Source organism: Atractosteus spatula, chromosome 24, assembly GCF_055471065.1.
Source record: "Atractosteus spatula isolate fAtrSpa1 chromosome 24, fAtrSpa1.hap1, whole genome shotgun sequence".
NCBI classification, from domain to species: Eukaryota; Metazoa; Chordata; class Actinopteri; order Semionotiformes; family Lepisosteidae; genus Atractosteus; species Atractosteus spatula.
The window spans coordinates 4,501,128-4,525,857 of NC_142729.1; the positions used below are offsets into that span (position 1 = coordinate 4,501,128).

Sequence of the window (24,730 nt, forward strand, 5' to 3'; positions counted from 1 at the left end):
TGCTTTGTATTTACTTGTAGTTGCAGAAGAATAAGTTGTAATATTTCATTTTTATGTTTATTCTGTAGATGCGTAGAGTGTACGACACTGAGACGGACAGGCTGATAGTTGGACCTTACAACTTCTATGAACATATGTTGAAGACTGACGATGACAGCCGTGATTTGACAGATGGGGAGATAAGAAGGGTAAATTTGATCTGTTAATATCTGTTAATATATAAAGCCAAGACTGACATCTAGATTTGATTTTTACATGTGTCCTCACACACTTTTAATCTTTGTCATATATACAGATGCAGCCATTCAAAACGCGTGGGGTATTTCGCGGTACACCGCGGTGGGCGTGTCGCATGAAAACACAGTATCACACGGTGTAACGCGTCATTTGACGTCATGCCGTAAAGTATCCGGAATCACCTTGTAAAACCGCCAGGAGGAGCCAATGAAGCTTAACCTCTCATGTACAGCATTTGAGCTTTTAAATTTAAACTGTGTATTACAGCATGTTAATCATCAGTCATTAAAAAGTTGGTATAGTTTATGAAAGCAAGATTGCTCAGTTGGACAAAAGTACACAACCTACCTTTACAGAAATATTTTAATTATGCAGAAATATTTTATGTATCAAAGCCTGTACCGAAGATATTACTAATAGTATTAATAATGAATGACTTTGGACAAGCTGTAAACTCAAAGTATTACACTGGTCCACATTCTTTCTAACCGTCATTTTAAACAAAAATACTTTTATTTTTTTCTTTGACAAACACCACAGCATTTCATTGATCTAACTAACGAGAACAGGACATTAGCTAGCCAATACGATAAAGGAATAAATGACATTTTTTGCTCATTTCTTTAGCACATTTGTACAAGCAATTGGAATCTGTCCAAGCCCTACTTGGTTAAAAGCCCTACTCTGTTAAAAGCCCCTTGCTTTTAACATAGGATTTCATAATTTCTAACTACGAAAATTATTTAAACTGCGACACTTATCATTCAACCAGAGCTAAAAATATCACAAGGATCCTCAAGAGCACAGCAAAGACTGTATTAAAAAATACTTGTATCAGATACATGAGAATCCAAGCTTTTTTATCTATGCTTTCTTTTCCATATACCAGAGATTATGGAACCACTTCAGAAGGGTGTCAGCCACTCAAATTCCAGGAATCGGTACTTTAAAGAAAAAATAAACACCAGTATTCCATTTCTCCTTAAACATTTTAAGCATCGAAGTCTTTAACTAACATGTTAAATAGCGTGTATAAAAAGTGGTAGTTTTAAGCTTTTCTGCTAATATAATATGGAATCACGTATCTAAAGAAATTAATAATGATATAATTATATTCATATACTACAACACAGTAATACACGCTGTACAATGTCTGTTGATTCTGTATGTTTAGGGCTGTTTCACCTATACTCATGTAACCTTGCCGGTAGCTTGGTGGTCTAGGTGCTGGATTAATAACTCACAGGTTGGCTGTTTGGATCCAGCTGGTGCTGTGACTTTTTTTTAAAATAAACATTTCTTTGAAAAAATAGAATAGCAATATAATGGACAATTAATTGACAATAAATATACAAAAGCACATATTAAATTTGGGAAATAGTTTTAATATGTAAATAGTTCCCTGGTTCTGCACCCCTGGTTTCTCCCTCTCTTGCTCGTTCGCTCGCTCCCCCCCTCTCCCTCTCTCTCTCTCTCTCTCTGAATTCATTCAAGGTGCTTCATTAGCATGACCGATGGGTACAATCAGTGTTGCCAAAGCAAATAAAATAATGAACTCCCTTGCTTTTAACAGAGCGTTTCAGAATTTCTAACAACAAAAATTATTTAAACTGCGACACTTTTATCATTCAACAAGAGCTCCAAATATTACAAGGATCCTCAAGAGATCAACAAAGGCAACGTTGTGAATCTGTTTTTCAGTGTTTACAACGAAAGTGGAATACAGTGATACTACCTGCTATATACTGTAGATACTGTACATATGTTTAGATATTAAGACCCAGCGCGGCACCGAGAGAGGGAGGAGGCACGGAGCTCAGCAGTACAGAACGAACGTTGTGCTGCCTGGAGCGCTTAATGGCACCAATTGCGTCTGCATTTATAACTTAGTTTTTAAAATTAATCAAGCAATATGAAGCATCTCTTTTTACTTTTAAGTCCCTTAATTACCATTAAGCACAGTTTTCTCACCACTTAGACTACTTTTTGATACCATCCTTAGACAAAGTAGAAACTTGTTGTACTTTCTAATGACATTACAAGTGGAAAGATTACAGATTTTAATCGTCTTTAATTTTGTTACGTTATACATTTTAGAAACGTTTCATCTATACAAACACCACAAAACTATTCTTGATTGTATTTCTGAATGTTACACTTAGTTCACTGTTTTAAATACATCTAATTAAGAAAGTTACTGTAGGTGTTAGCATAAACTATTAGTAATCAATAATATTAAAGTTAGCACTGTAATAAGTTGTTTCACTTTCCCCCGCATCTTGTAAAAATATATTTTCATTGTTCAAATATACATTAAATCTGACTATCATATAATAAGTTAAATACAAAACTAAAGAAAAAACAGTAACATAATTCAAAATATTTTGCTAACAATGTTAACTGTTTATAAATAATAAAATGTATTAACTAAGGAGTAGGATGGCACAGTTGTTAGTATGCTTTTTGTTTTGTTTCTTTTTCATAAACACAACAGTAGTACCTGATGTCTCAGTGGCTTTCAAAATTAAATTATGCATGCAAACCTGTGAACTGGCCTGTGGCCTGTGATACTGGCCATGTAATGAAATGTAATGAAAAGCCATTTAGCAAAGAGGGAATGAGAAGAGTGACAAACTAGTATACTTTAGATCTTTTTTTGTGAACCAGGGAAAATCTGATCATGTTTCTCTATAACAATAATAAAAAAAACTTTATTTTATATATCACCTTTAAAAGTGGCATCTCAAAGCAATACAGTAGATGTAAAAACAGTTAAAAGGACCACAGATTACAAAGTAAATACCCAGACAAATGCAAACATATTTTGAATAAAATGCTTTTATTAATTCTTTATCAGACTCACATTCCCGAATGTCCCCCGCCCCGGTCAACAATCCTAGGAAGAACACGAAACAGCCTGTTAATAAAATTGTTGCAATTTTGTTCGGTCAGTTCTTCCTCCCAGAATTTGTAGATTGCATCGATCAGTTCTTGCTTTGTGCTGGGTTTAGCAGTTTTACGAACATAGTCTTTCAGCGAATGCCAAACCATCTCTATCGGATTTTAGATCTAGGGATTCGGCTGGAGTTTTCACCCAGTTCACTCCTTCTGCTACAAGCCTCGCCCTTGCTGCTGTGTGTTTCGGATCATTGTCTTGAAAGAGACGGTGCCTTGATCCAAAGTGCTCCCTGATATATGGGGCGGCATGCTGTTTCACCATGACTTCCTCGAAGAATTCACGATCCATAATTCCTTCGAAAATAAGAAGTGGTCCCGGGCCTCTTCTAGATATACCCCTCCAGACGTGAACCTTCAGTGGATGTGTGGGCTTTGGCTTGTCCACATATCTCCCCTTTTTACAAAATGACATTGTTGAAAACTGTTCCAGAACCACTGTTGTTTCGTCGGTGAAAAGTACATCATGAAATGCCTCCCCCTGTTCAATCCATTGGAGCACTTGTTTGAGTCTTTCCTCTTTGTTTTTTACCCTTATGTGTTGGGGCATGTGTTGTTTTTTTTGTATCTCCATCTAAGCCTTCTTCGCACTCGTCTTATCGATGTCGGACTAACGCTCGCACCGAGGTCAGCCCATAGCCGTCTTTGAACTTGCATTGCCGGTAGCTCATCATTTTCATCTGTCAGTCTGTCAATGGCTCGCACAATAGGACTTGAAAAAAAAGAAGATCAACAGTTAGTTATAAAAATAATGTGCGTAGTTGTATTTACATGCAAGAAAAGTATTTTTAGAAAGTTATTTACCTTTGAATCTTCCTCGGTTTAGATTCTCTTTGGCTCCTCTCCCCTTTATAATGTCGTCTCACTGTGCTTTCACAAACGAAGATGTCCATTGAAGCCAAATGGTGTACAATGTCTCGTGTTGACTTCACGTTTCTTTTCATCTTCATTATTTGGTGTGAGAAAGTCTTCGTGATTTTGGCCATAGTCTGTCTCCTTACCAAAGCGATACAGTGGTGCAGCTTGTAGTCTGTACCTGTATACAGTATGGTACAAATAAAACTTACACCATACCGATGAGCTAATACCAGGGAAAGAAACTCCTATTTTATTTAAAACACAATACGCCAGGAAATGTGTCTGATGCATTAGCAATTTTTTTAAAAAATTGCGTCAAAAACATGGGTAACAATTGTTTCCTTTTTCTGATCACTCACTGTCTGGATACTCATCTCACCTGCCCTGTTCTTTGTTTTCTTGTTGTTTGCTGAGTATGCCTGCTGCGATCCACTCCTGCCCTCACACCTAAAGAAGACTATTTTACATTTCTTTGTGCGGTCCATAGTGCAATTAACCCTTGCTAATACATTTGCGGTCTTTTCAAAGTATGTGCTGTCCTTTGACAAAACAAGGCTCACCAGATAATGTGAAAAAGACACGAATCGAAACCTGTTTTTATACAGTAGCTTTTAAAGTCGTGCGATGTGTAAGCAGGAACACATCATTATATCTTACATATGAAAAATACATAATATAGCTCCCAAACAAACGCAAATGTGTTTTTAATAAAATGCTTTTATTCACTCATAATCTGACAATTTCAGGAAGACTAAGGAAGGACTAAGGAAGTTGTCATCTGTTGTTGAAGCTCTGTGAGCTCGGTGACTTTGAGACCACTTGTTATCCCAAGTTGTTTGAATCGCCACAATTCAAATAGAGAAAAAGAGCTGACTGACAAGATTTAAGATGTGGCTGTCAATGTTAGATTAAAAAAAAAACACATTGCCCGACGTTAGTTACATTGCTTGAAAAATAATTTTATTTCGAGAGACTGGATAAGTAATTCAAGTGTTTTTTTAACTTCCTGAAAAACAAGTAATAATTTTACAATATGTGCAAATGTTTTATGATATGTCGCTGTTGTGAATGTCTGTGCAGTGTATCTTATTTGCCTGTCCTGGCTGGCGGAGCTCATCCAGCTGTGTCTGGATATCTTGATCAAATATTTGGCTAGTGTGTATTGTCTGTTTAGGGTTCTGTAACGTTCCACACGGCTGGACAGCTTGTTCCCCCCTCCCGCCCCTCTCTGTGTACAGTACAGCCTTCTGTACTGGCTGGACAGGAGGCTTTACTGTACACAGAGAGGGGCGGGAGGGGGGAACAAGCTACCCAGCCGTGTGGTTAAAGCTGATACCCTGGATTCTCTCCAGACACAGCTGTATGGGCTCCACCATCCAGGACAGGAGGCTCTACTGTACACAGAGAGGGGCGGTAGGGGGGGACAAGCTGATACATACTCTTAGAGTTTGATTAATAGGGAATATAATATAAAAATATAGTACTAAAAATAAGATACACTCTACAGACATTCACAACAGCGACTGTCAGAAGATAGGACACAGCGGCTCAGACACGCGCTGAATGGAAAGGGGCACTTTAATGTTCTGTATGGCTAATATTAAAGCCAATACTTTAATATTCTTTTCTGTATGTTTAACAATAGTGGGTACTGGCCTAATTCGGCCTTGCTCCCGTTGTTAGGTGTTAATGTGTTGTTGTTAAGTGTGAATTTGTACCTGTTTCCCTGAGGTCTGGCTTTTTTTCTGGAAAACCATAACTCTGGTCTTGTCCAGATTGACTGTCAGCGCCCAGGTCTGACAGTGCTGCTCCAGCAGTGCCAGGTTCTGCCGCAGCCCCTGTTCTGTGGGTGACAGCAGGACCAGGTCATCTGCATAGAGCAGGAACTTGATTTCTGTAATTAATGCAGATCAGAAAATCAAGGAACAAAACAATTATTGCGCCCGGCTCCTCAATGCGATAGCTTTGACGTGCTAATGCGTTGGTTTAACAGTCCAGGTGTGGCAAGCCTCTAATGTCTCCCGACTTCGGCAAAAGGAACCTGCCTTTCATTGGAAGACAATGAACACATTCTAGCCGTACATGAGAATATAGCATAAATACACCAAGGGATTGGGTGAGTTCCCATCACAAAAAAAAAACTGTGAGCCTGCACTGCAGCGACCATAGTACAGTATGGAGACCAAGACCTTTTATGGGAAGAGACGAGGTGCTTCTGCCGCCCCAGCTTGCAAAGAGCGAAGGGTAAGCAAATACAGCAGGCTTCATCTGAAATATGCGATTATAGCGCATAGTACAAGGTATTATTGCCGTTTTGAATTATACATTAAATTATAAATATTTCTTCGCAGCCTGTTCTTCAGGAAAACACCGCACAGGCGAAACTATCTTCGAAAACTACCAGGACAGTAAAAAAGAAAGCGGGAAGACATATGAAAAGAAAAGTTTATTTTGATGTCTGTTCCGCAACTGATGAATACTACTGTGTGACTTTATTTCTTACATGAATTATGCTATTTTGCCACAGGCTGTGGGTCTCTGCTCTCGGCCACTGGCCAGGGTGCCAACCTGTAGAAGCAGCACCTGTATGGAGACTTTTCGGCAGGAGCGGGAGCAGTACGACGCATTACTGGGGAGGATTGGGAGGTTAGAGACACTCCTGAAGATGCAGAAGAAGGAGACAGTATGTTCTTGCAGTCAAACAGTAGAGAAGCTGTCTCCCGATAAGTGCCTCTCCCCGTCGCGCAGGTTGCAATGCCTGGCGGAAGCTCTGCCCCCCACAGAGCACACACCGCCTCAGGACACTCCATCCCGGCCTCTCTGCTCACCACCGCGCAGGAATTGCTGTCACCGCCGTCTATCTCCCCTCAGGAAGCACCGTTTACAGAGCGGAATTCACAGACGCCAGTGGGACGAACAATTCTCCCAGATATCCAACTGTTGCCCTTCACTCAAGAGAAAGAGGGGGGGTTGTAATTGCAGTGCATCGGTATAGACGGGAAAGCGAGAGCCGACTGCTACGCCGCCCTCGTGTTTCGAAATCTTGTGACTTTTGAAATTTACTGGGGGTGGACCACATCGGTAAATTTCGATGGGTCCAGAGGCAAAAGTGCCTTGCCTTGCAATCTCCAAGAAACCATTAGTAGCATGGTGAATCGGAGATTCTCAACACTTACTTCGTGCGAATGGAAAAGAATTCGTGATCGGATCAATGAAATGCTTCGAAGAAGGAGGCTCTCTTTTCCTCTATTCTAACACTCTGTCCACAAACAAAACATTCCTGTTAAACAAGAGGAATGTAAAAAAAACAATTACTTTTTGTCAATGAAAACCAGTGTGTGTGTCTCTCTCTCTCTGCTGGATGTCTCTCTCTCTCTCTCTGCTGAATGAATAAAAGCATTTTATTAAAAACGCGTTTGCGTTTGTCTGGGTATTCTTCTTATTTTCAAAGGAATTGTAGCAGAAGGAGTGAACTGGGTGAAAACTCCAGCCGAATCCCTAGATCTAAATCTGATAGAGATGGTTTGGCATTCGCTGAAAGACTATGTTCGTAAAACTGTTAAACCCAGCACAAAGCAAGAACTGATCGATGCAATCTACAAATTCTGGGAGGAAGAACAAAATTGCAACAATTTTATTAACAGGCTGTTTCGTGTTCTTCCTAGGATTGTTGACCGGGGCGGGGGACATTCGGGAATGTGAGTCTGATAAAGAATTAATAAAAGCATTTTATTAAAAATACGTTTGCGTTTGTCTGGGTATTTACAGATGCAGCCATTCAAAGTGCGCGTTACAGACACGTACCGCAGGTGGCGTCGCTCAGTGTGACGCAAGATGACGCGTGGCACCGCAGTACGTGATTGGTTGACCAACAGGGGCACTCGTGGTCCGTTGGTCTGTCGTAGAAAGACTTACAGTAAACGTCTTTGCTGTGCCCGTTGTAGATATTGAATTTTACCACTGAAGGGAAATCTTAGTAGCTGAGCATAAAAAGAATAGGAGCATACTGTAACGGGTGTGAAGGCCATAAACGATATTAATTTTGGAACATAAACATACAGTATATAGCTGGTCTTGGTACTTTAAAGAAAAAAATACACACCAGTATTCCATTTCTCCCTAAACATTTTAAGCTTTGAAGTCTTTAACTAACGTGATACCGGAGTCAACAAGCATACTTTTAGAATTTGATTAAAAGGGAATATAATATGGAATCGCGTATCTAAAGAATTTAATAACGGTATTTGTGTGCTGCGACAGGGCTGTGTAGGGCTGTTTCGCTTACCTGTTCATGCGAGCTGTCTTGTAGCTGACTGGTCTAGGTGCGTGACTACCAACTGGCAGGTTGTGTGTTCGAATCCAGCTGGTGCCGGACTTTTCTTTTAACAAACATTTCTTCGAAAAAATAGAATAGCGATATTATGGACAATCAATTGACTTTTATATTTCAAAATATCGCAACATGATCGATATTTGCGATATTTTGAACATATCTTCCCTTCTGACAGCGGTTCCTGCTTGTAGTGTGTGTGCAACAGAGTAAATTTTTATAGAGAAATGGAGGCTGGACAGTATGCGTTACAATATAAACATTTATATTGATTTAAATCGTGTTCTGATTTAAATCGCAAACGCGTGTTTAATTATGTGTGTTTTTTAATCATAATCAGGCTAATGCATTTCTACATTTTCTGTATGAACCAGCTTAGAGGTTCATACAGAAAGACAGCTTGTGTTTAAATTGAGTGTAAGGTAATTTATGCTTCTAAAGTCATGGTCAGCATTTATTATTGTACTGTGCTGTAAACTTTTTCTGTGTCTAGTCACATTATTTTATAGCGTTTTTATTGCGTTATTAAATCCGGTGGCGCTGTGTGTTAGTTTCCTGACTCCCATTATTTAAACTGCGACACTGATCATTCATCTCTAAATAAACTTTATTTTATATAGTGTTTTAAGCGAATAGGTAATTAGATTGCTCATAAACCTAATCGCTTTTTCTACATAAACACAGCGTGATTGCTCTCTGAAAATGCTTTTCCTTTATTTTTAAAGTAGGCTCAGATTTCAACTATAGATCGTATTATTATAAACTTTCTTGGAAAAATGTATTTTATGTAAACCATGTTTGCTATTAATTCATTTAGGGCTAAAATACGTTCATTGTCTTCCAATCGAGTCGAGTTGACATTGGAAGCCTGCCACACCTGGACTGTTAAACCAATGCATTAGCACGTCAAAGCCCGTATTGGTATTGAGCCAGTATTGGCTTTAGTATTCCCCCCATCTCCCCTCAATTCAATTCAATTCAAGGTGTTTTATTTGCATGACAGATGGGTACAAGCAGTGTTGGGTATGTATATTGTAACGCTTACGGCAGACAGGCACTGTGTAAGAGCCGGCGCATCAGAGCAGCGCACCGAGGGAGCGTCTGCATTTATAACTTAGTTTTTAAAATTAGTCAAGCAATATGAAGCATCTCCTTTTACGTTTAAGTCCCTTAAATACATTGAGCACAGCTTTCTCACCACTTAAGATTGCTTTTGATACCATCCTTACACAAAGCAGAAGGGAGATCTTAGTGCCTGAGCATAAAAAGAATAGGAGCATACTGCAACGCGTGTGAAGTCCATAAACGATATTAATTTTGGAACTTAAACATACAGTATATGGCTGGTCTCGGTACTTTAAAGAAAACATACACACCAGTATTCCATTTCTCCCTAAACATTTTAAGCATCGAAGTCTTTAACTAACGCAATACCGGAGTCAACAAGCATACTTTTAGAATTTGATTAAAAGGGAATATAATATGGAATCGCGTATCTCAAGAAATTAATAACGATATAATTATATTCATGTTGCAAAAGAACTGCAACGGACATAAAAACTCCCTTGCTTTTAACAGAGCGTTCCATAATTTCTAACTACAAAAATGCCAGGTGAAAGGATTTGTAAACATATTTTGTTAAAGCGAGTCAGTTTTTTCCGCAACACATAAAAGACATTTTTCCAAGAAAGTTTAGCCTTTGTCACGAATGAAACCACTAAATAAAGACATAAATATAGAAATCTTAAGATTTGTTTTATTTAATGTTGGTAGCAGGATGAACTGTCAGAGTGTATATTTTGTCGCAGAGTTGCTGCAAGATGTTAACAGTGAAAAAGGTATTTAGAAATGAGTTATTTCAAGATGAAAATTTTCAGAATAATTGCAAATCTAGCAGGATAGAGAAAGCACAGAAAACTGGCAGTTAGATTGATTAGATTAGTATGAAAAGTCATTTAGCAAAGGGAATGAGAAGAGTGACAAACTAGTATACTTTAGATCTTTTTAAATCTGATCATGTTTCCCTATAACAATAATAAAAAAACTTTATTTGATATATCACCATTAAAGGTGGCATCTCAAAGCAATACAGTAGATGTAAAAACAGATAAAAGGACCACAGATTACAAAGTAAATGCATATAAGAAAGACAAGCAGTTAGAGGTGCTACCAAAATTAGAAAATGAAGCAGATACAGACACTAAGTCTTCTGAAAAGAAAGGTTCTGAGGTTAGATCTAAACTGGCCCTGGTGTGTGTGTGTTTGTGTCTGTCTGTCCTGTGATGGACTGGCGCTATGTCCAGGGTGTATTCTGCCTTGTGTCCGTCGCTTACTGGGATAGGCTCCAAATCCTCTGTACTAGATAAAGAGATTAGAAATGGATGGAAGTAAAGGCACTGTGTGGATGGAACTATACACAGTGTTAGAAACCCACTATGAAATGGCAGCATCTCACTGAGAATAAAACATTTTATAGTGCTGGCTTAAGGAAACAGCCTTTCCACCTCTCTTGCACATCAGTATCCATACCTAGTTATTTAAACAAATTGCCTCTAATTATAAACATCTTAATATGCTGGCTCTGTGGATCCGCATCAGCTATGTTTGCCCATTCCTTCAATTCATGTGCATCCAACACACAGTTCAACGCTAGCAACTACACAAAATCTAAAATATGAGCTCTACTTGCCACTTACAATACCAACAGTACCAGCTAACTTTAGTAGTGACATTTTCATGGATCTTTTTAACAATAAAATTTACAACATCAGACTTCAGACACAATTAAACAGGCCTCAAAAAAGTCTGGTACAAACATTTTCAGCATGGAATAAACCTTTACTTTAATGGTATAAACCTTAAATGGATTCATATTCTCAATAAGATTTGGTGCTCAGTAACATGACTTAGAAAATGACAGAAGACATACGTATCATGCTTATCCTTCTATTTTTCATAATCGTAAACTCCTTAAGGCAGTTACATTTTCTCTGTTCTGACCTGGAGTTACAGAGAAATTTAAATTCTAATAAGAGATTTGTAATGAGGAAAGTCATACCAATCACTCATACCAGGATTTGCAATTACAATACAAATACTTTCTTTCTGTATGTGTTTATTTTGCAGTTTGAGTCTATGGCATTCCTTTGGGGGTCTATACTCCAAGGCATGATTTTTTTATGGGAACATGACATTTTTTTAAAGTCTTTTAATGCAAGCTTCATATAAACCCTTAGCAGTGGTTACTGTCTGGAGCAGGTACTTGAATGGCACAGATTCATTGAAATGATTCAATTTCTTTTGAAAATATTTGGGATAATACATATTCCAGAAATCACAGCCGTTGAATTATCCAGAAATTAATTTCTCTCAGGGTGTATTTAACCCCTCATGGATGGCATTGTATGAAATGAGTTTGTAGTTCCCCATTTGCCTCTATTATGAGATGCTGTGGACACTATTTTATACATTTTAGGAGTGTCCATAGGAAGGTATGTTCTAGAAAGAGTGAACTTCTGTTTTGCCATTATTTTTAATAGGGGCGTTACATGTTTACACTTGGTGCTCCTACTAGAGGAGAGGATATGATTAATCTAGGCTTATCACAGAAACTGAAACACATCTGGTTGGTGAGTCTACTGTGGGTAAAATGTTACTGGTACCGCATGTTGTAAAGCTCGGTGTTTTCTCTCTTGGCCTGACTTTTTTTAATGTCTGAGTGTTAGAATCCATGTTGTTGCTGGTAAGGGAATGGTAGGTGCTGTGATTGACACAGTCAAAGCCTTGTACAGAGATACCATTGTAGCTGTTTGACAGTATTTTAGATGCCCTTAGTTAAAAGCATGGGAGGAAGTACTGCCAAGGGAAGGGGGGGAGCAAGGATTTTTTCTTTGAGTTTGTGAGGTTATTTTTTGTTATATTGTGTTTCAGAAAGCAAGAAAATAAGATTTACTGTATGATAAAAAGAGAAAGAGCTGGAGTAGATCCTCAGATCAGTTTGCTACCAGCAATCAAACAAAAAAAAATGGAAAGAATTGTCTCCTCCTGATTGGAACCTTTCTTACTGTCTTATTATAATTTATCAGGCTACCTTTTAATTTCCACTGAGAGAAGGAAGTCACTTGTCATGCAGCTATTTTATTCTTCATTGCACAATATGCTCTAAGTTAGCAAATGAAACATGAAATAAATCAAGAATATGATTAACATGAATGTATAAACATCCAAACTATACTTTATCACATTTAATTATTGGGTTAGCTTTTTATTGAGCCAAAATGTTATAAATGTGTGAACGTCTGTAAAATGGAAATATTTATATTTTTCTCTTTTCTGTTACCTGCCTGACAGCATTTTGTATCCCATTCTGTATATTACTGGAAAATATTAGACCCAACCTAAAGAATTCATGGGGGTAGTGGGACACAGTACTGCAAAGAGTCTCCTAAAGGGACAGAGCTATTAGTACTTATGTGTTTGAGTCTGGAGAATATAGTAAACTCTAAACATTAAGGGAATGCATGGAATCGGAAAATATAAATTGCATAGTACACAAGACTTAACTGGTTTTATTCTAGGAAAGCAGACAAGACTGAGTCATGGGACTCAGAGGATCCAAGGCTAGACTGAGTATAATAGGCTTCGGGCTTCTATTGTGACATCTACTGTAAATTACAGAAATGTTAAAAGTAAACAAAATAAAGTAACTAAAATGTGGTCTGAAATCACCCCTTTAGACACCCCTTTTACTTCACTGGTGTCAGATATGAAAGGCAATAGTCTCCCGTTCTGTCTGCTGTGTGTTGCAGCAGAGGGACTCCCTGCAGCTGAAAGGGGCAGAGTAACTTGCATGCCCTCTAGTACAGTTTACACATGCACGACTTTAAAAGCTAGCAAGACAGGTTTCGATTCACATTAGCTGGCGAGCCTTGTTAAAAAAACGAATGATAATGTAACATGCCACTGTTCATGAACAAAGTTATACTGAGATTTCCTAAGATACGCGATTAAAAAATAAATAAATAAAAATTTGAATCTCCTGCGGAACACATTCCATAAGAATCAGCGGTTTTACAGTATATATCGCCTTTAAAGGTGGCTTCTCAAAACGCTTTACGGGATAAAAACAACCAGAATAGCAGCAACAATATTGTATTTCGTTGCACTATGAAATCCAAGTAATAACTTAACTATACAGTACGTGCAAACGTTTCGTATGTTGCTGTCGTAAATGCCTGCGTACCCATAAGTATCTTATTTGCCTTGAGTCTGTCTACAGTATCTCTGTCCCACTACCCCCCTCTCTCCCTCAATTCAATTCAATTCAAGGTGTTTTATTTGCATGACAGATGGGTACAATTCTTGTTGGGAATGTATACTTTGATATTTACACCCGGCGCGGCACTGAGGGAGCGTCTGCATTTATAGCTTGGTTTTTAAAATTAGTCAAGCAATATGAAGCATCTCCTTTAACTTTTAAGTCCCTTAAATACATTGAGCACAGCTTTCTCACCATCCTTACACAAAGCAGAAACTGTCCAATGACTCACAGTACAAGTGGAAAGATTACAGATTTTAATCGTCTTTAATTTTGTCTTTAATTTTGCCTGTGGAGTGTATCTTATTAAGCTATAAATTGTATTTTGAGCGCGTTTTTTGACTTTTTTTTAATTGCATTTTCGGCGCGGACAGCACATACAAGGGTTAATGAACTGCGCCAAGAAATTTAAAATAGTATTCTTTAGGTGTGAGGGTAGGAGTGGACCGCAGCAGGCATAATCAGCAAACCAGGAAAACAAAGAACAGGACAGGTGAGATGTGTATCCAGAAAGCGAGTGATCAGAAAAAGGAAATGGAAAACGCAGAAAAAGGAAACGCTTTACAGGATAAAAACAATAACAACAGTAGTGGCTGGGCAAACGATTTTTTTTTATCGAAATACAAATTGAGATACTGTACTATATAATGATGTGCATGAACAAAGGTATACTGCAATTTTCCTTAGATACGCGATTAATGCTTCGTAGGAGGAGGCGGTCTTTTCCTCTTGTCTAACAGTCTGTCCACAAACAAAACATTCCTGTTAGACAAGAGGAATTGAAAAAAAACAATTTTGTCAATGAAAACCGGTGTGTGTGTCTCTCCCTGCTGGATGTCCCTCTCACAAACTGCTGAATGAATAAAATAATTTTATTGAAAACGCGTTTGCGATTGTCTGGTATTTAATTTGGTCCCTTTTAACTGTTTTTCGATCTACTGTATTGCTTTGAGATGCCACTTTTAAAGGCGATATGTAAAATAAAGTTTTTTATTATTGTTATAGAGAAACATGATCAGATTTTCCCTGGTTCAGAAAAAAGATCTAAAGTGCTACACATAACTTTCTTAATTCGATGTATTTAAAGCAGTGAACTACTGTAGGTGTCACATAACATTCAGAAATACAATCACGTATTTGACAAATAAAAACGATTATAATCTAATCCTTCCACGTTTGATCCCAAAATCCCAAGAAATATAAATCTTGACGGGCAGAAAGCTATGCTGAAAGTTTATTAAGATAATAGAAGACAAAGATACTGTATCAATTTATGTTGCATTAGCCTGATTATGATTAAAAAACACATATAATTAAACACGAGTTTGCGATTTAAATCAGAAAACGATTTAAATCAATATAAATGTTTATATTGTAACGCATACTGTCCAGCCTCCATTTCTCTATAAAAAATTACTCTGTTGCACACACACACACAATAGAAGCAGGAACCGCTGTCAGAAGGGAAGATATGTTCAAAATATCGCAAATATCGATCATGTTGCGATATTTTGAAATATAAAAGTCAATTGATTGTCCATAATATCGCTATTCTATTTTTTCGAAGAAATGTTTGTTAAAAGAAAAGTCCGGCACCAGCTGGATTTGAACACACAACCTGCTAGCTGGTAGTCACGCACCTAGACCAGTCAGCTACAAGACAGCTCGCATGAACAGGCAGGCGAAACAGCCCTACACAGCCCTGTCGCAGCACACGAATACCGTTATTAAATTCTTTAGATACGCGATTCCATATTATATTTGCAGAAAAGCTTAAAACTACCACTTTTTCACACGCTATTTCACATGCTAGTTAAATACTTCGATGCTTAAAATCGTTAGGGAGAAATGGAATACCGGTGTGTATTTTTCCTTTAAAGTGCCGATTCCTGGAATCTGACTGGCTTACACCCCTCTGAAGTGGTTCCATAAAATCTGGTATACGGAAAAGAAAGCGTTGATAAATACAAGTGTCTTTTAATACATTCTTTGCTGTGCTCTTGAGGATCCTTGTGATATTTTAAGCTCTAGTTGAATGATAGGTGTTGCATTTTAAATCATTTTCGTAGTTAGAAATTATGAAACGCCCTGTTAAAAGCAAGGAAGTTTTTATGCCCGTTGAAGTAAAACAAAATGCCTGACAAAGTATGGCTTGGACAGATTCCAAGTGCTTGTACAAATGTGCTAAAGAAATTATACTTTGAGTATACAGCTTGTCCAAAGTCATCCATTATTAATACTATTAGTAATATCTTCAGTAAAGGCTTTGATGCATAAATATTTCTGATAAAGGTAGGTTGTGTACTTTTGTCCAACTGAGCAATCTTGCTTTCATAAAATATACCAACATTTTAATGACTGATGATTAACATGCTGTAATACATAGTTCAAAATTAAAGGCTCAAATGCTGTACATGAGAGGTTAAGCTCCCCCTGGCGGTTTTACAAGGCGACGCCGGATAGTTAAGCACGTGACACCACATTAACTGCGTCATACCGCGTGATACTGCGACACGCCCACCGGGGTATGCCGCAAAATACCTCACTCATTTTGAATGGCTGCATCTGTACTTTGTATTCTGTGGTCCTTTTAACTGTTTTTACATCTACTGTATTGCTTTGAGATGCAACTTTTAAAGGTGATATATAAAATAAAGTTTTTTTATTATTGTTATAGAGAAACATGATCAGATTTTCCCTGGTTCAGAAAAAAAGATCTAAAGTATACTAGTTTGTCACTCTTCTCATTCCCTCTTTGCTAAATGGCTTTTCATTACATGGCCAGTATCACAGGCCACAGGCCAGTTCACAGGTTTGCATGCATAATTTAATTTTGAAAGCCACTGAGACATCAGGTACTACTGTTGTGTTTATTAAAAAGAAACAAAACAAAAAGCATACTAACAACTGTGCCATCCTACTCCTTAGTTAATACATTTTATTATTTAAAAACAGTTAACATTGTTAGCAAAATATTTTGAATTATGTTACTGTTTTTTCCTTAGTTTTGTATTTAACTTATTATATGATAGTCAGATTTAATGTATATTTGACAATGAAAATATATTTTTACAAGATGCAGGGGAAAGTGAAACAACTTATTACAGTGCTAACTTTAATATTATTGATTACTTATAGTTTATGCTAACACCTACAGTAACTTTCTTAATTAGATGTATTTAAAACAGTGAACTAAGTGTAACATTCAGAAATACAATCGAGAATAGTTTTGTGGTGTTTGTATAGATGAAACGTTTCTAAAATGTATAACGTAACAAAATTAAAGACGATTAAAATCTGTAATCTTTCCACTTGTAATGTCATTAGAAAGTACAACAAGTTTCTGCTTTGTCTAAGGATGGTATCAAAAAGTAGTCTAAGTGGTGAGAAAACTGTGCTTAATGGTAATTAAGGGACTTAAAAGTAAAAAGAGATGCTTCATATTGCTTGATTAATTTTAAAAACTAAGTTATAAATGCAGACGCAATTGGTGCCATTAAGCGCTCCAGGCAGCACAACGTTCGTTCTGTACTGCTGAGCTCCGCGCCTCCTCCCTCTCTCGGTGCCGCGCCGGGTCTAAATATCTAAACATATGTACAGTATCTACAGTATATAGCAGGTAGTATCACTGTATTCCACTTTCGTTGTAAACACGGAAAAACAGATTCACAACGTTGTCTTTGTTGATCTCATGAGGATCCTTGTAATATTTGGAGCTCTCGTTGAATGATAAAAGTGTTTCAGTTTAAATAATTTTTGTTGTTAGAAATTATGAAACGCTCTGTTAAAAGCAAGGGAGTTCATTATTTTATTTGCTTTGGCAACACTGATTGTACCCATCGGTCATGCTAATGAAGCACCTTGAATTGAATTGAGAGAGAGAGAGAGAGAGAGAAACCAGGGGTGCAGAACCAGGGAACTATTTACATATTAAAACTATTTCCCAAATTTAATATGTGCTTTTGTATATTTATTGTCAATTAATTGTCCATTATATTGCTATTCTATTTTTTCAAAGAAATGTTTATTTAAAAAAAAAGTCACAGCACCAGCTGGATCCAAACAGCCAACCTGTGAGTTATTAATCCAACACCTAGACCACCAGGCTACCAGCAAGGTCACATGAATGCAGGTGAAACAGCCCCACACATACAGAATCAACAGACATTGTACAGCATGTATTACTGTGTTGCAGTATATAAATATAATTATATCGTTATTAATTTCTTTAGATACGCGATTCCATATTATATTAGCAGAAAAGCTTAAAACTACCACTTTTTATACACGCTATTTAACATGTTAGTTAAAGACTTCGATGCTTAAAATGTTTAAGGAGAAATGGAATACTGGTGTTTATTTTTTCTTTAAAGTACCAAGACCAGCCTCATACTGTAATACTGTATGTTTATGTTCCAAAATTAATATGATCTATGGCCTTCACACGCATTATGCTCCTATTCTTTTTATGGTCAGCTACTAAGATTTCCCTTCAGTGGTAAAATTCCATATAAATATTCAATACTAAAACGGGCACAGTAAAGACATTTAAATCTTTCTACGACCGACCAACGCTCCACGAGTGCCCCTGTCGGTCATCCAATCACGTACCGCAGTATTGCGCGAGAACGTAGCCAATTACCCGCGGTACGTGTCTGTGCACTTTGAATGGCTGCATCTGTATATGAAATAAACCCAGAAATACTATTTCTGTGTATGTGTGACAATAGAAATGTGGTTTAAACACAATAAGGTATTCATGTTTTTTCTTTGATTACAAGTATCCCTTCTGAACATATTAAAGAAGGTTTAAGTATTTTCTTTATTTTGTTGTATAACAATGACTTCAATAACAATAATTCTTAAATATCAAAGTAGTAAGGAACAGCTTCACAGAAATGGGTCCACTTCGGTAGTGTGAACAAATATTATACAGTACATTTCTCTTGGGAAATTTAGAGTTTCACAAAGATATTCACAAAAGGGATCTCAATGTTTATTAAGATGCCTCTATTAAGGACTATATAGAAATGAATTAAAAATAAATTATAGCATAAAGAGTGGAATTTAAACTCAGGCACATTATGATTAAGTCTTACAATGCAGTAATCAGACTTTACTTACAGTAATAGAAATAGTTCATATAAAGATTACTGATCTCCAGGGTCTGCTTTCCTGTCATATAAAGACAGATAAAGGAGTTGAATATCTTTAAGTTTTTGATGTAATACCAGTTTTGTCAATAATTCGCATTCAACTACAGAACTCTGAAATCACTCTTTTTTTAACTTCCAGCTCACCAGACGTTCACCCATATTCTTAATAACCCCTCTAAGGAGTTAACAGCTAGCAAAATAGCTTGAGTAGGCTTGAGTATAAAAGGAAAACAATGGGTTTCTTTAATCACATGAACTACATGTGATTTGACTGATTAGATCTGTGGATAATTGATTTGAGGCTGGGATTGTCTACAAAATAAGCAACTCTGGCTCTGCAGCTACAGAAAGGTGCCAGTAATATCATTTGCCCAGCAATTATTTATTTAGGAATTGACAAATTAAAATCTAAGTGCCACTTGACATATAAATACGACCATAATATGACAACAATCAGAATATTTTGATATAATATAATTTACATGATATCCATTATGTTTTCATATTTTCTGCAGGGTTTTTCAACCTCACCTCTTGTTGAAAGGCCAGAATTCGTCCAAATGATAAAGGACCAGTACAAATATCTTGCAGACCACTTGAAACTACAAATAACACCCAGTCTTCCTATTGGATATGTAATGAGCAAAAATAAAAAAGAATGTTGATTTCTTTCCTGCTACATTTACAAAAATAAAGAGGATTTTGAAAATAACTTGTTTTAATAATGAAAAACTAATTGATGGTTTCTTGATAATGTATGCTTATCGATGGTTACAACTTATAGTGAAGGGACTGAATAAATCTAATAGCCCATATACTCCAGTCATTAATATTGATTTTACAGCGGATGTTGATTTGCTGATTGATTACTGTTGAACGTCTTGTATCATTCTGGTCTAAGTCTCAAGATACAGTATATGAAGCTGAGATCCCACATTCCCCACAAGAATGTGTGTCAGGATGTCAAGAAAGACATAACACAGCCTTGATTGAAGAGTTCAGAGGGTGGTGGACCAGAAGATGTTGTACAGCAGCTAAGGATTGGTGGAGGTTTCATTAAAAACCTCTTAAGGGGAGGTACTGCCCACACCTGTTCAAGATGACACCAAAGTCATCCCTGTGTCCCAGAATTGCTGTGGTAACTTCCTTAATTGGTCATAAGTTCCTGTGATGAAGATGAGTAAGACTGGAAGGGGAGTATTATGGGGTTTAATCTGTGATGGAAATAAATTCACTACATTGCTGTCTCCAGACTATCCTGGCTGCTTGCCTCCAACACTGACAAACTGGTGTTAGAGTGGAATTCAAACCCATGCCTCCACTTCATCTTTCAGACAATAATACACAGGATATAGTTCAGTTGGCCCCAGTGGTAGCTACTGCATGAGCAAAGGTGCCCCCTGAATATGCTCCATTATGTTAACACCCCTTCAGAATCTGGTGGGGTGGGAGTACATCTTACAGCCCCTATGCCTTAAGATGTACCTGTATCAATTTTATAGGAGGGAGATTAGGATGGGCAGCGCAGACGGAGCACCCCGAGAAAACCCAACTGCATACAGCATACTACAACGCCACAGGAATTGAACTCAGGGCTCTGGTGCTGCAAGACAGCAATGCTGACCACTGTGCCATCCTTTAAAAGCCTTTATGCAAGTACTTTTCTTCATGTAATACATGTTAACAATCAACATTCGGCATTTTTTTAAAGATTGTAGTACACTATTTTAGAATTATCTGAGAAATTGTCTAAGAAAGCAGTTCAGGTGGGTAGCTGCGTCAGCATGCGTAAGCTGCAAAGGAACAAGTACAGTAATAGGTTTATTCTATGCTGAAAAGAGAAGAAAGAGAACACAACATTTCGGCTGCAGAGCCTTCTTCGGGTGTAAGAAAGATAGGGCAGTCAGCAAAGATAATATAGAATGGGAAAACAAAAGCCAGGAGAGAGGAAGAGGCAGGAGCAGGGGAGAGGCAGAGTGGCCAATCAAGTAGTGCGAGGTCGAGAGACATGAGGAGAGGTGTAAAGTGAAACCTACAAATGAATAGAGAGAATTAGAAGAAAACAAGTCTGTCATTGAGGGGAAAGGTGTGAACCAAGTTTCAGGATAATTTTAGTTTCTGATGTCTTTCTGCTATAGGACTTAAGGAACCCTACTTTGAGAACGCAGATGGAGAGATCAGTGTGATCATGGTCGTCAGAGGTGAAATGAGAAACTATGGGCTTGGATACATATTTAATCTTCACAGCCCTATCATGTTCTCTGAAGTGGTCTACAAATCTCCTTCCTGTTTCCCCAATGTAGATGGCTGGGCATTTACTGCAAGAGACACAGTAAATAGGGTTGCTGGAGGTACAATATGTCATCTGAGTGACCCGGAATTGTCCTGAAGGGCCTTGAATGAGTGTTGTGTAAGATACATACTTGCAGGTGATACAGCGAGCTCCATTGCACCAGGAAAGTGCCTGGTGTGAATGATTGCTGAGGGTGGTCAAGGGAGCTGTGAACAAGAAGGTTACTCAGATCAAGTTCAAGTTTATTGTCATTATACTCATATACAGGTATATGGTATAACGGAATGCTATTTAGGTAGCTCTTGAACATAAGTAGTACAAAGAAAAAAAACAACAATACAATTGTATAACAAAAGAAAGACAGAGACAACAGGCAGTGTGCAAAACAACAAAAAGGTAACAGGTTATGTGCAAAAACATGGATCAACAGAATGAAATAAAGGGATAGAAATTATGGGGAGTGAGCTTTTGACATGTATGGTAGAGGTAGATTTTCAAGGTGTGTTTGGGTCTTTGGTAAGAAAGAAGGCACTGTGAGGTTCAGATCATAGGTGGGAGGTGAGGTGAGAGTGAGAGAGGCTGGGAGTTTAATAGTTTGATAGTGCAGGGGTAAAAACTGTCTCTGAGTCTGGTAGTCTGGGCCCGAATGCTCCGGTACCGTTTTCCAGATGGTAGCAGATCATAAAGTCTGTAGCTGGGGTGTGTGGGGTCTTTGATGATGCTTAGAGCTTTCCTTAAGCACTGTCTGTCATAAATGTCCTGTATAGATGGGAGGGCAACCCCAGTGATGGACTGGGCAGTTTTCACCACCCGCTGTAGGGCTTTAAGGTCAGCAGTAGTGCAGTTGCCATACCACACTGTGATGCAGCCTGTCAGTGTGCTTTCTGTAGTGCATCTGTTAAAGTTAGTGAGGATCTGGGGACATATCTTAGCCTTCTTCAACCGTCTTAGGAAGTACAGGCGCTGTTGCGCTTTCTTGATCGAACAGGTGGCGTTGAGAGACCATATGAGGTCCTCGGTGATATGGATGCAAGGAATTTAAAGTTACTGATCATTTCCACTTCAGTCCCGTTGATGTGGATAGGGGCATGTCCGATTTACAGTTTCCTGAAATCAACAATCAGCTCCTTGGTTTTGCTGATGTTGAGGGTGAGGTTGTTGTCATCACACCATGTTGTAAGAACATCGACCTCCTCCCTGTAGGCCCTCTCATCATTGTCTGTGATCAGACCTACAACTGTGGTGTCATCGGCAAACTTTATGATGGAGTTGGTGTTGTGTTTGGCTTTACAGTCGTGGGTATAGAGGGAGTAGAGCAATGGACTAAGCACACACCCTTGGGTGTGGTTTCCAATTCTGACAGCCTGAGGTCTGCCTGTCAGAAAGTCCCAAATCCAGCTGCAGAGGGTGGTGTTGAGACCCAGTGCACTGAGTTTCTTGACTAGTTTCTCTGGGATGATAGTGTTATAAGCTGAGCTGAAGTCGATGAATAGTAGTCTTGTGCATGTGTTCTTTTTGTCCAGATGGGATAGGGCAGTGTGTATGGCAATGGAGATTGTGTCATCCGTGGATCTGTTGGACCGGTAGGCAATGGAATTGGAATGTTTGGAATGGTGTCCTTAATGTGCTTCATGACCAGCCTCTCGAAGCACTTCATGATGACAGGTGTTAGTGCCACCGGTCGGTAGTCATTAAGACATGTCACTGTGGTTTTCTTTGGTATTGGGATGATGGTGGTTGTCTTGAAGCAGGTGGGGACTACGGCTTGGGCCAGAGACATGTTGAAAATGTCTGTGAGTACACCCGCCAGTTGATTGGCGCAGGCTCTGAGGACGCGACTGGGTATGCCGTCGGGTCCTGCAGCCTTGCGTGTGTTCACTTTTAGCAGAGATCTCCTCACCTCATCTGCAGACAGTGAGAGCAGCTGGTCAGCTGCGGAGGGTGCAGTTCTGATGACTGGTTCTGTGTTGTTGGCTTCAAACTGAGCATAGAAGGTGTTGAGCTCGTTAGGCAGGGAGGCATCATGGGCAGGTGCACAGATGTTCTTCCTCTTGTAGTTTGTGAGGGCCTCTATACCTTGCCACATACGCCTTGGGTCATTAGTGGTGAAGTGTTCCTCTAATTCCTGTTTGAGCGTGTTTTTTGCATGTTTAATACCATTGTTAAGATTGATCCTGGCTGCCCTTAGTTCTGATTTATTGCCCAATTTGAATGCTGCATCCCTTGCTTTGATTAGGGTACGAACCTCACTGTTCATCCATGGTTTCTTGTTCTTATTTCTTTTGTGAGTGTGACATTGTCAGCACATTTCCTGATGTAGCTAGTGACTGACGATGCATATTCCTGTATGTCGGTGTATGATCCCTGTGTGGCTGCCTCTTTAAACACATTCCAGTCAGTGCATTCAAAACAGTCCTGCAGGATTGATTCAGCTCCTTCAGGCCACACTTTCACCGTCCTGACCACTGGTTTCACTCGCCTGTGCAGCTGTCTTTATGCCAGGAGGAGAAACAGAGTGATGTGGTCTGAGTTTCCACAGTGGGGGAGGGGTACTGCCTTCTAAGCATTCTGAATCTTGGTGTAAACATGGTCCAGAGTGTTTTCTCCTCTCGTTGGGAAGGAGACATGCTGATGGTGTTTTGGGAGAAAGGATTTGAGATTTGTTTGATTGAAGTCACCCACGACGATTAAGGTTGCGTCGGGATGTGCAGATTCCTGTTTGTTTATTGCAGTGTGCAGTACCTATAGCGCTTCTTTGCCATTAGCGTCAGGGGGGATGTAGACGGCGGTGATAATAACAGATGTAAATTCCCTTGGCAGATAGAAGGGGCGGCACTTAATCATTAAGAATTCCAGAGCAGTTGAGCAGTGTTTCGTGATGGTAGATACATTGTTGCACCACGCGTTGTTAATAAAAATGCACACTCCTCCACCCCTGGTTTTACCGGAATCTGTAGTTCTGTCCACGCGGAAGGCAGAAAATCTGTCTAGGTGTATCGCAGAGTCTGTAATACTGTCTGTTAGCCATGTTTCAGTAAAAATAAAAGCGCAGCATTCTTTAATTTTTCGTTGTGTGGAAAGTCTTAGTCTGAGATCATCGAGTTTGTTGTCGCGGGATCGGACATTGGCAAGTAAAATGGTTGGTAAACGATGTTTGTTCTGTCTTTAGTCTTGTTTGTAGCCCAGCTCGCTTACCGCGTTTCTGTTTTCGTTCACATCGTTTGCAAACGCTTCCTGGCTTGGTTACGTTGTTCAGGTGATACCGTGATTTCCAGGCCTTGTCGGAGAGGTCCGTGCGAGCTGATGCAGTCCAGATCTTCCAGACTAAGTGATAGTCCTGCGGATCTTGTTCCGATGTCTAAAAGTGTTTGTGGATCATAAGTTATGTACGTGAACATTGTGGAGAGGGAAACTGAGGACTAAGAACAGTAACAAAAGAAAGAAAGAAGAAAAAAAAATGATAAAGATCCGTTTAAGAGAGCTCGCTGGGCTGCTGCCTGCGTGGGCGCCGCCATTAGCAGTGAAAACGCAGATTAGATTGCAGATTAGGTGGTCAGTGATATGAGATGATAAGGCAGTCAAGA

At 38.7% G+C, this 24,730-nt stretch overlaps 2 protein-coding genes across 2 annotated transcripts in view; one reads left to right on the forward strand and one right to left on the reverse strand.

The window, feature by feature from the left end:
• The window catches only part of LOC148815797 (protein N-terminal asparagine amidohydrolase-like), a 30,452-nt gene extending 10,934 nt beyond the window's left edge, over window positions 1-19,518 (forward strand). Inside the window, exons 10-11 of the mRNA XM_088904682.1 lie at window positions 69-188; window positions 19,369-19,518. Coding sequence (XP_088760808.1) covers window positions 69-188; window positions 19,369-19,518 — 270 coding nt within the window. The remainder of the gene's footprint in view (window positions 1-68; window positions 189-19,368) is intronic.
• LOC148815795 (immunoglobulin kappa light chain-like) overlaps window positions 1-24,730 on the reverse strand; it is a 268,304-nt gene that overhangs the window by 92,431 nt on the left and 151,143 nt on the right. The window lies entirely within an intron of this gene.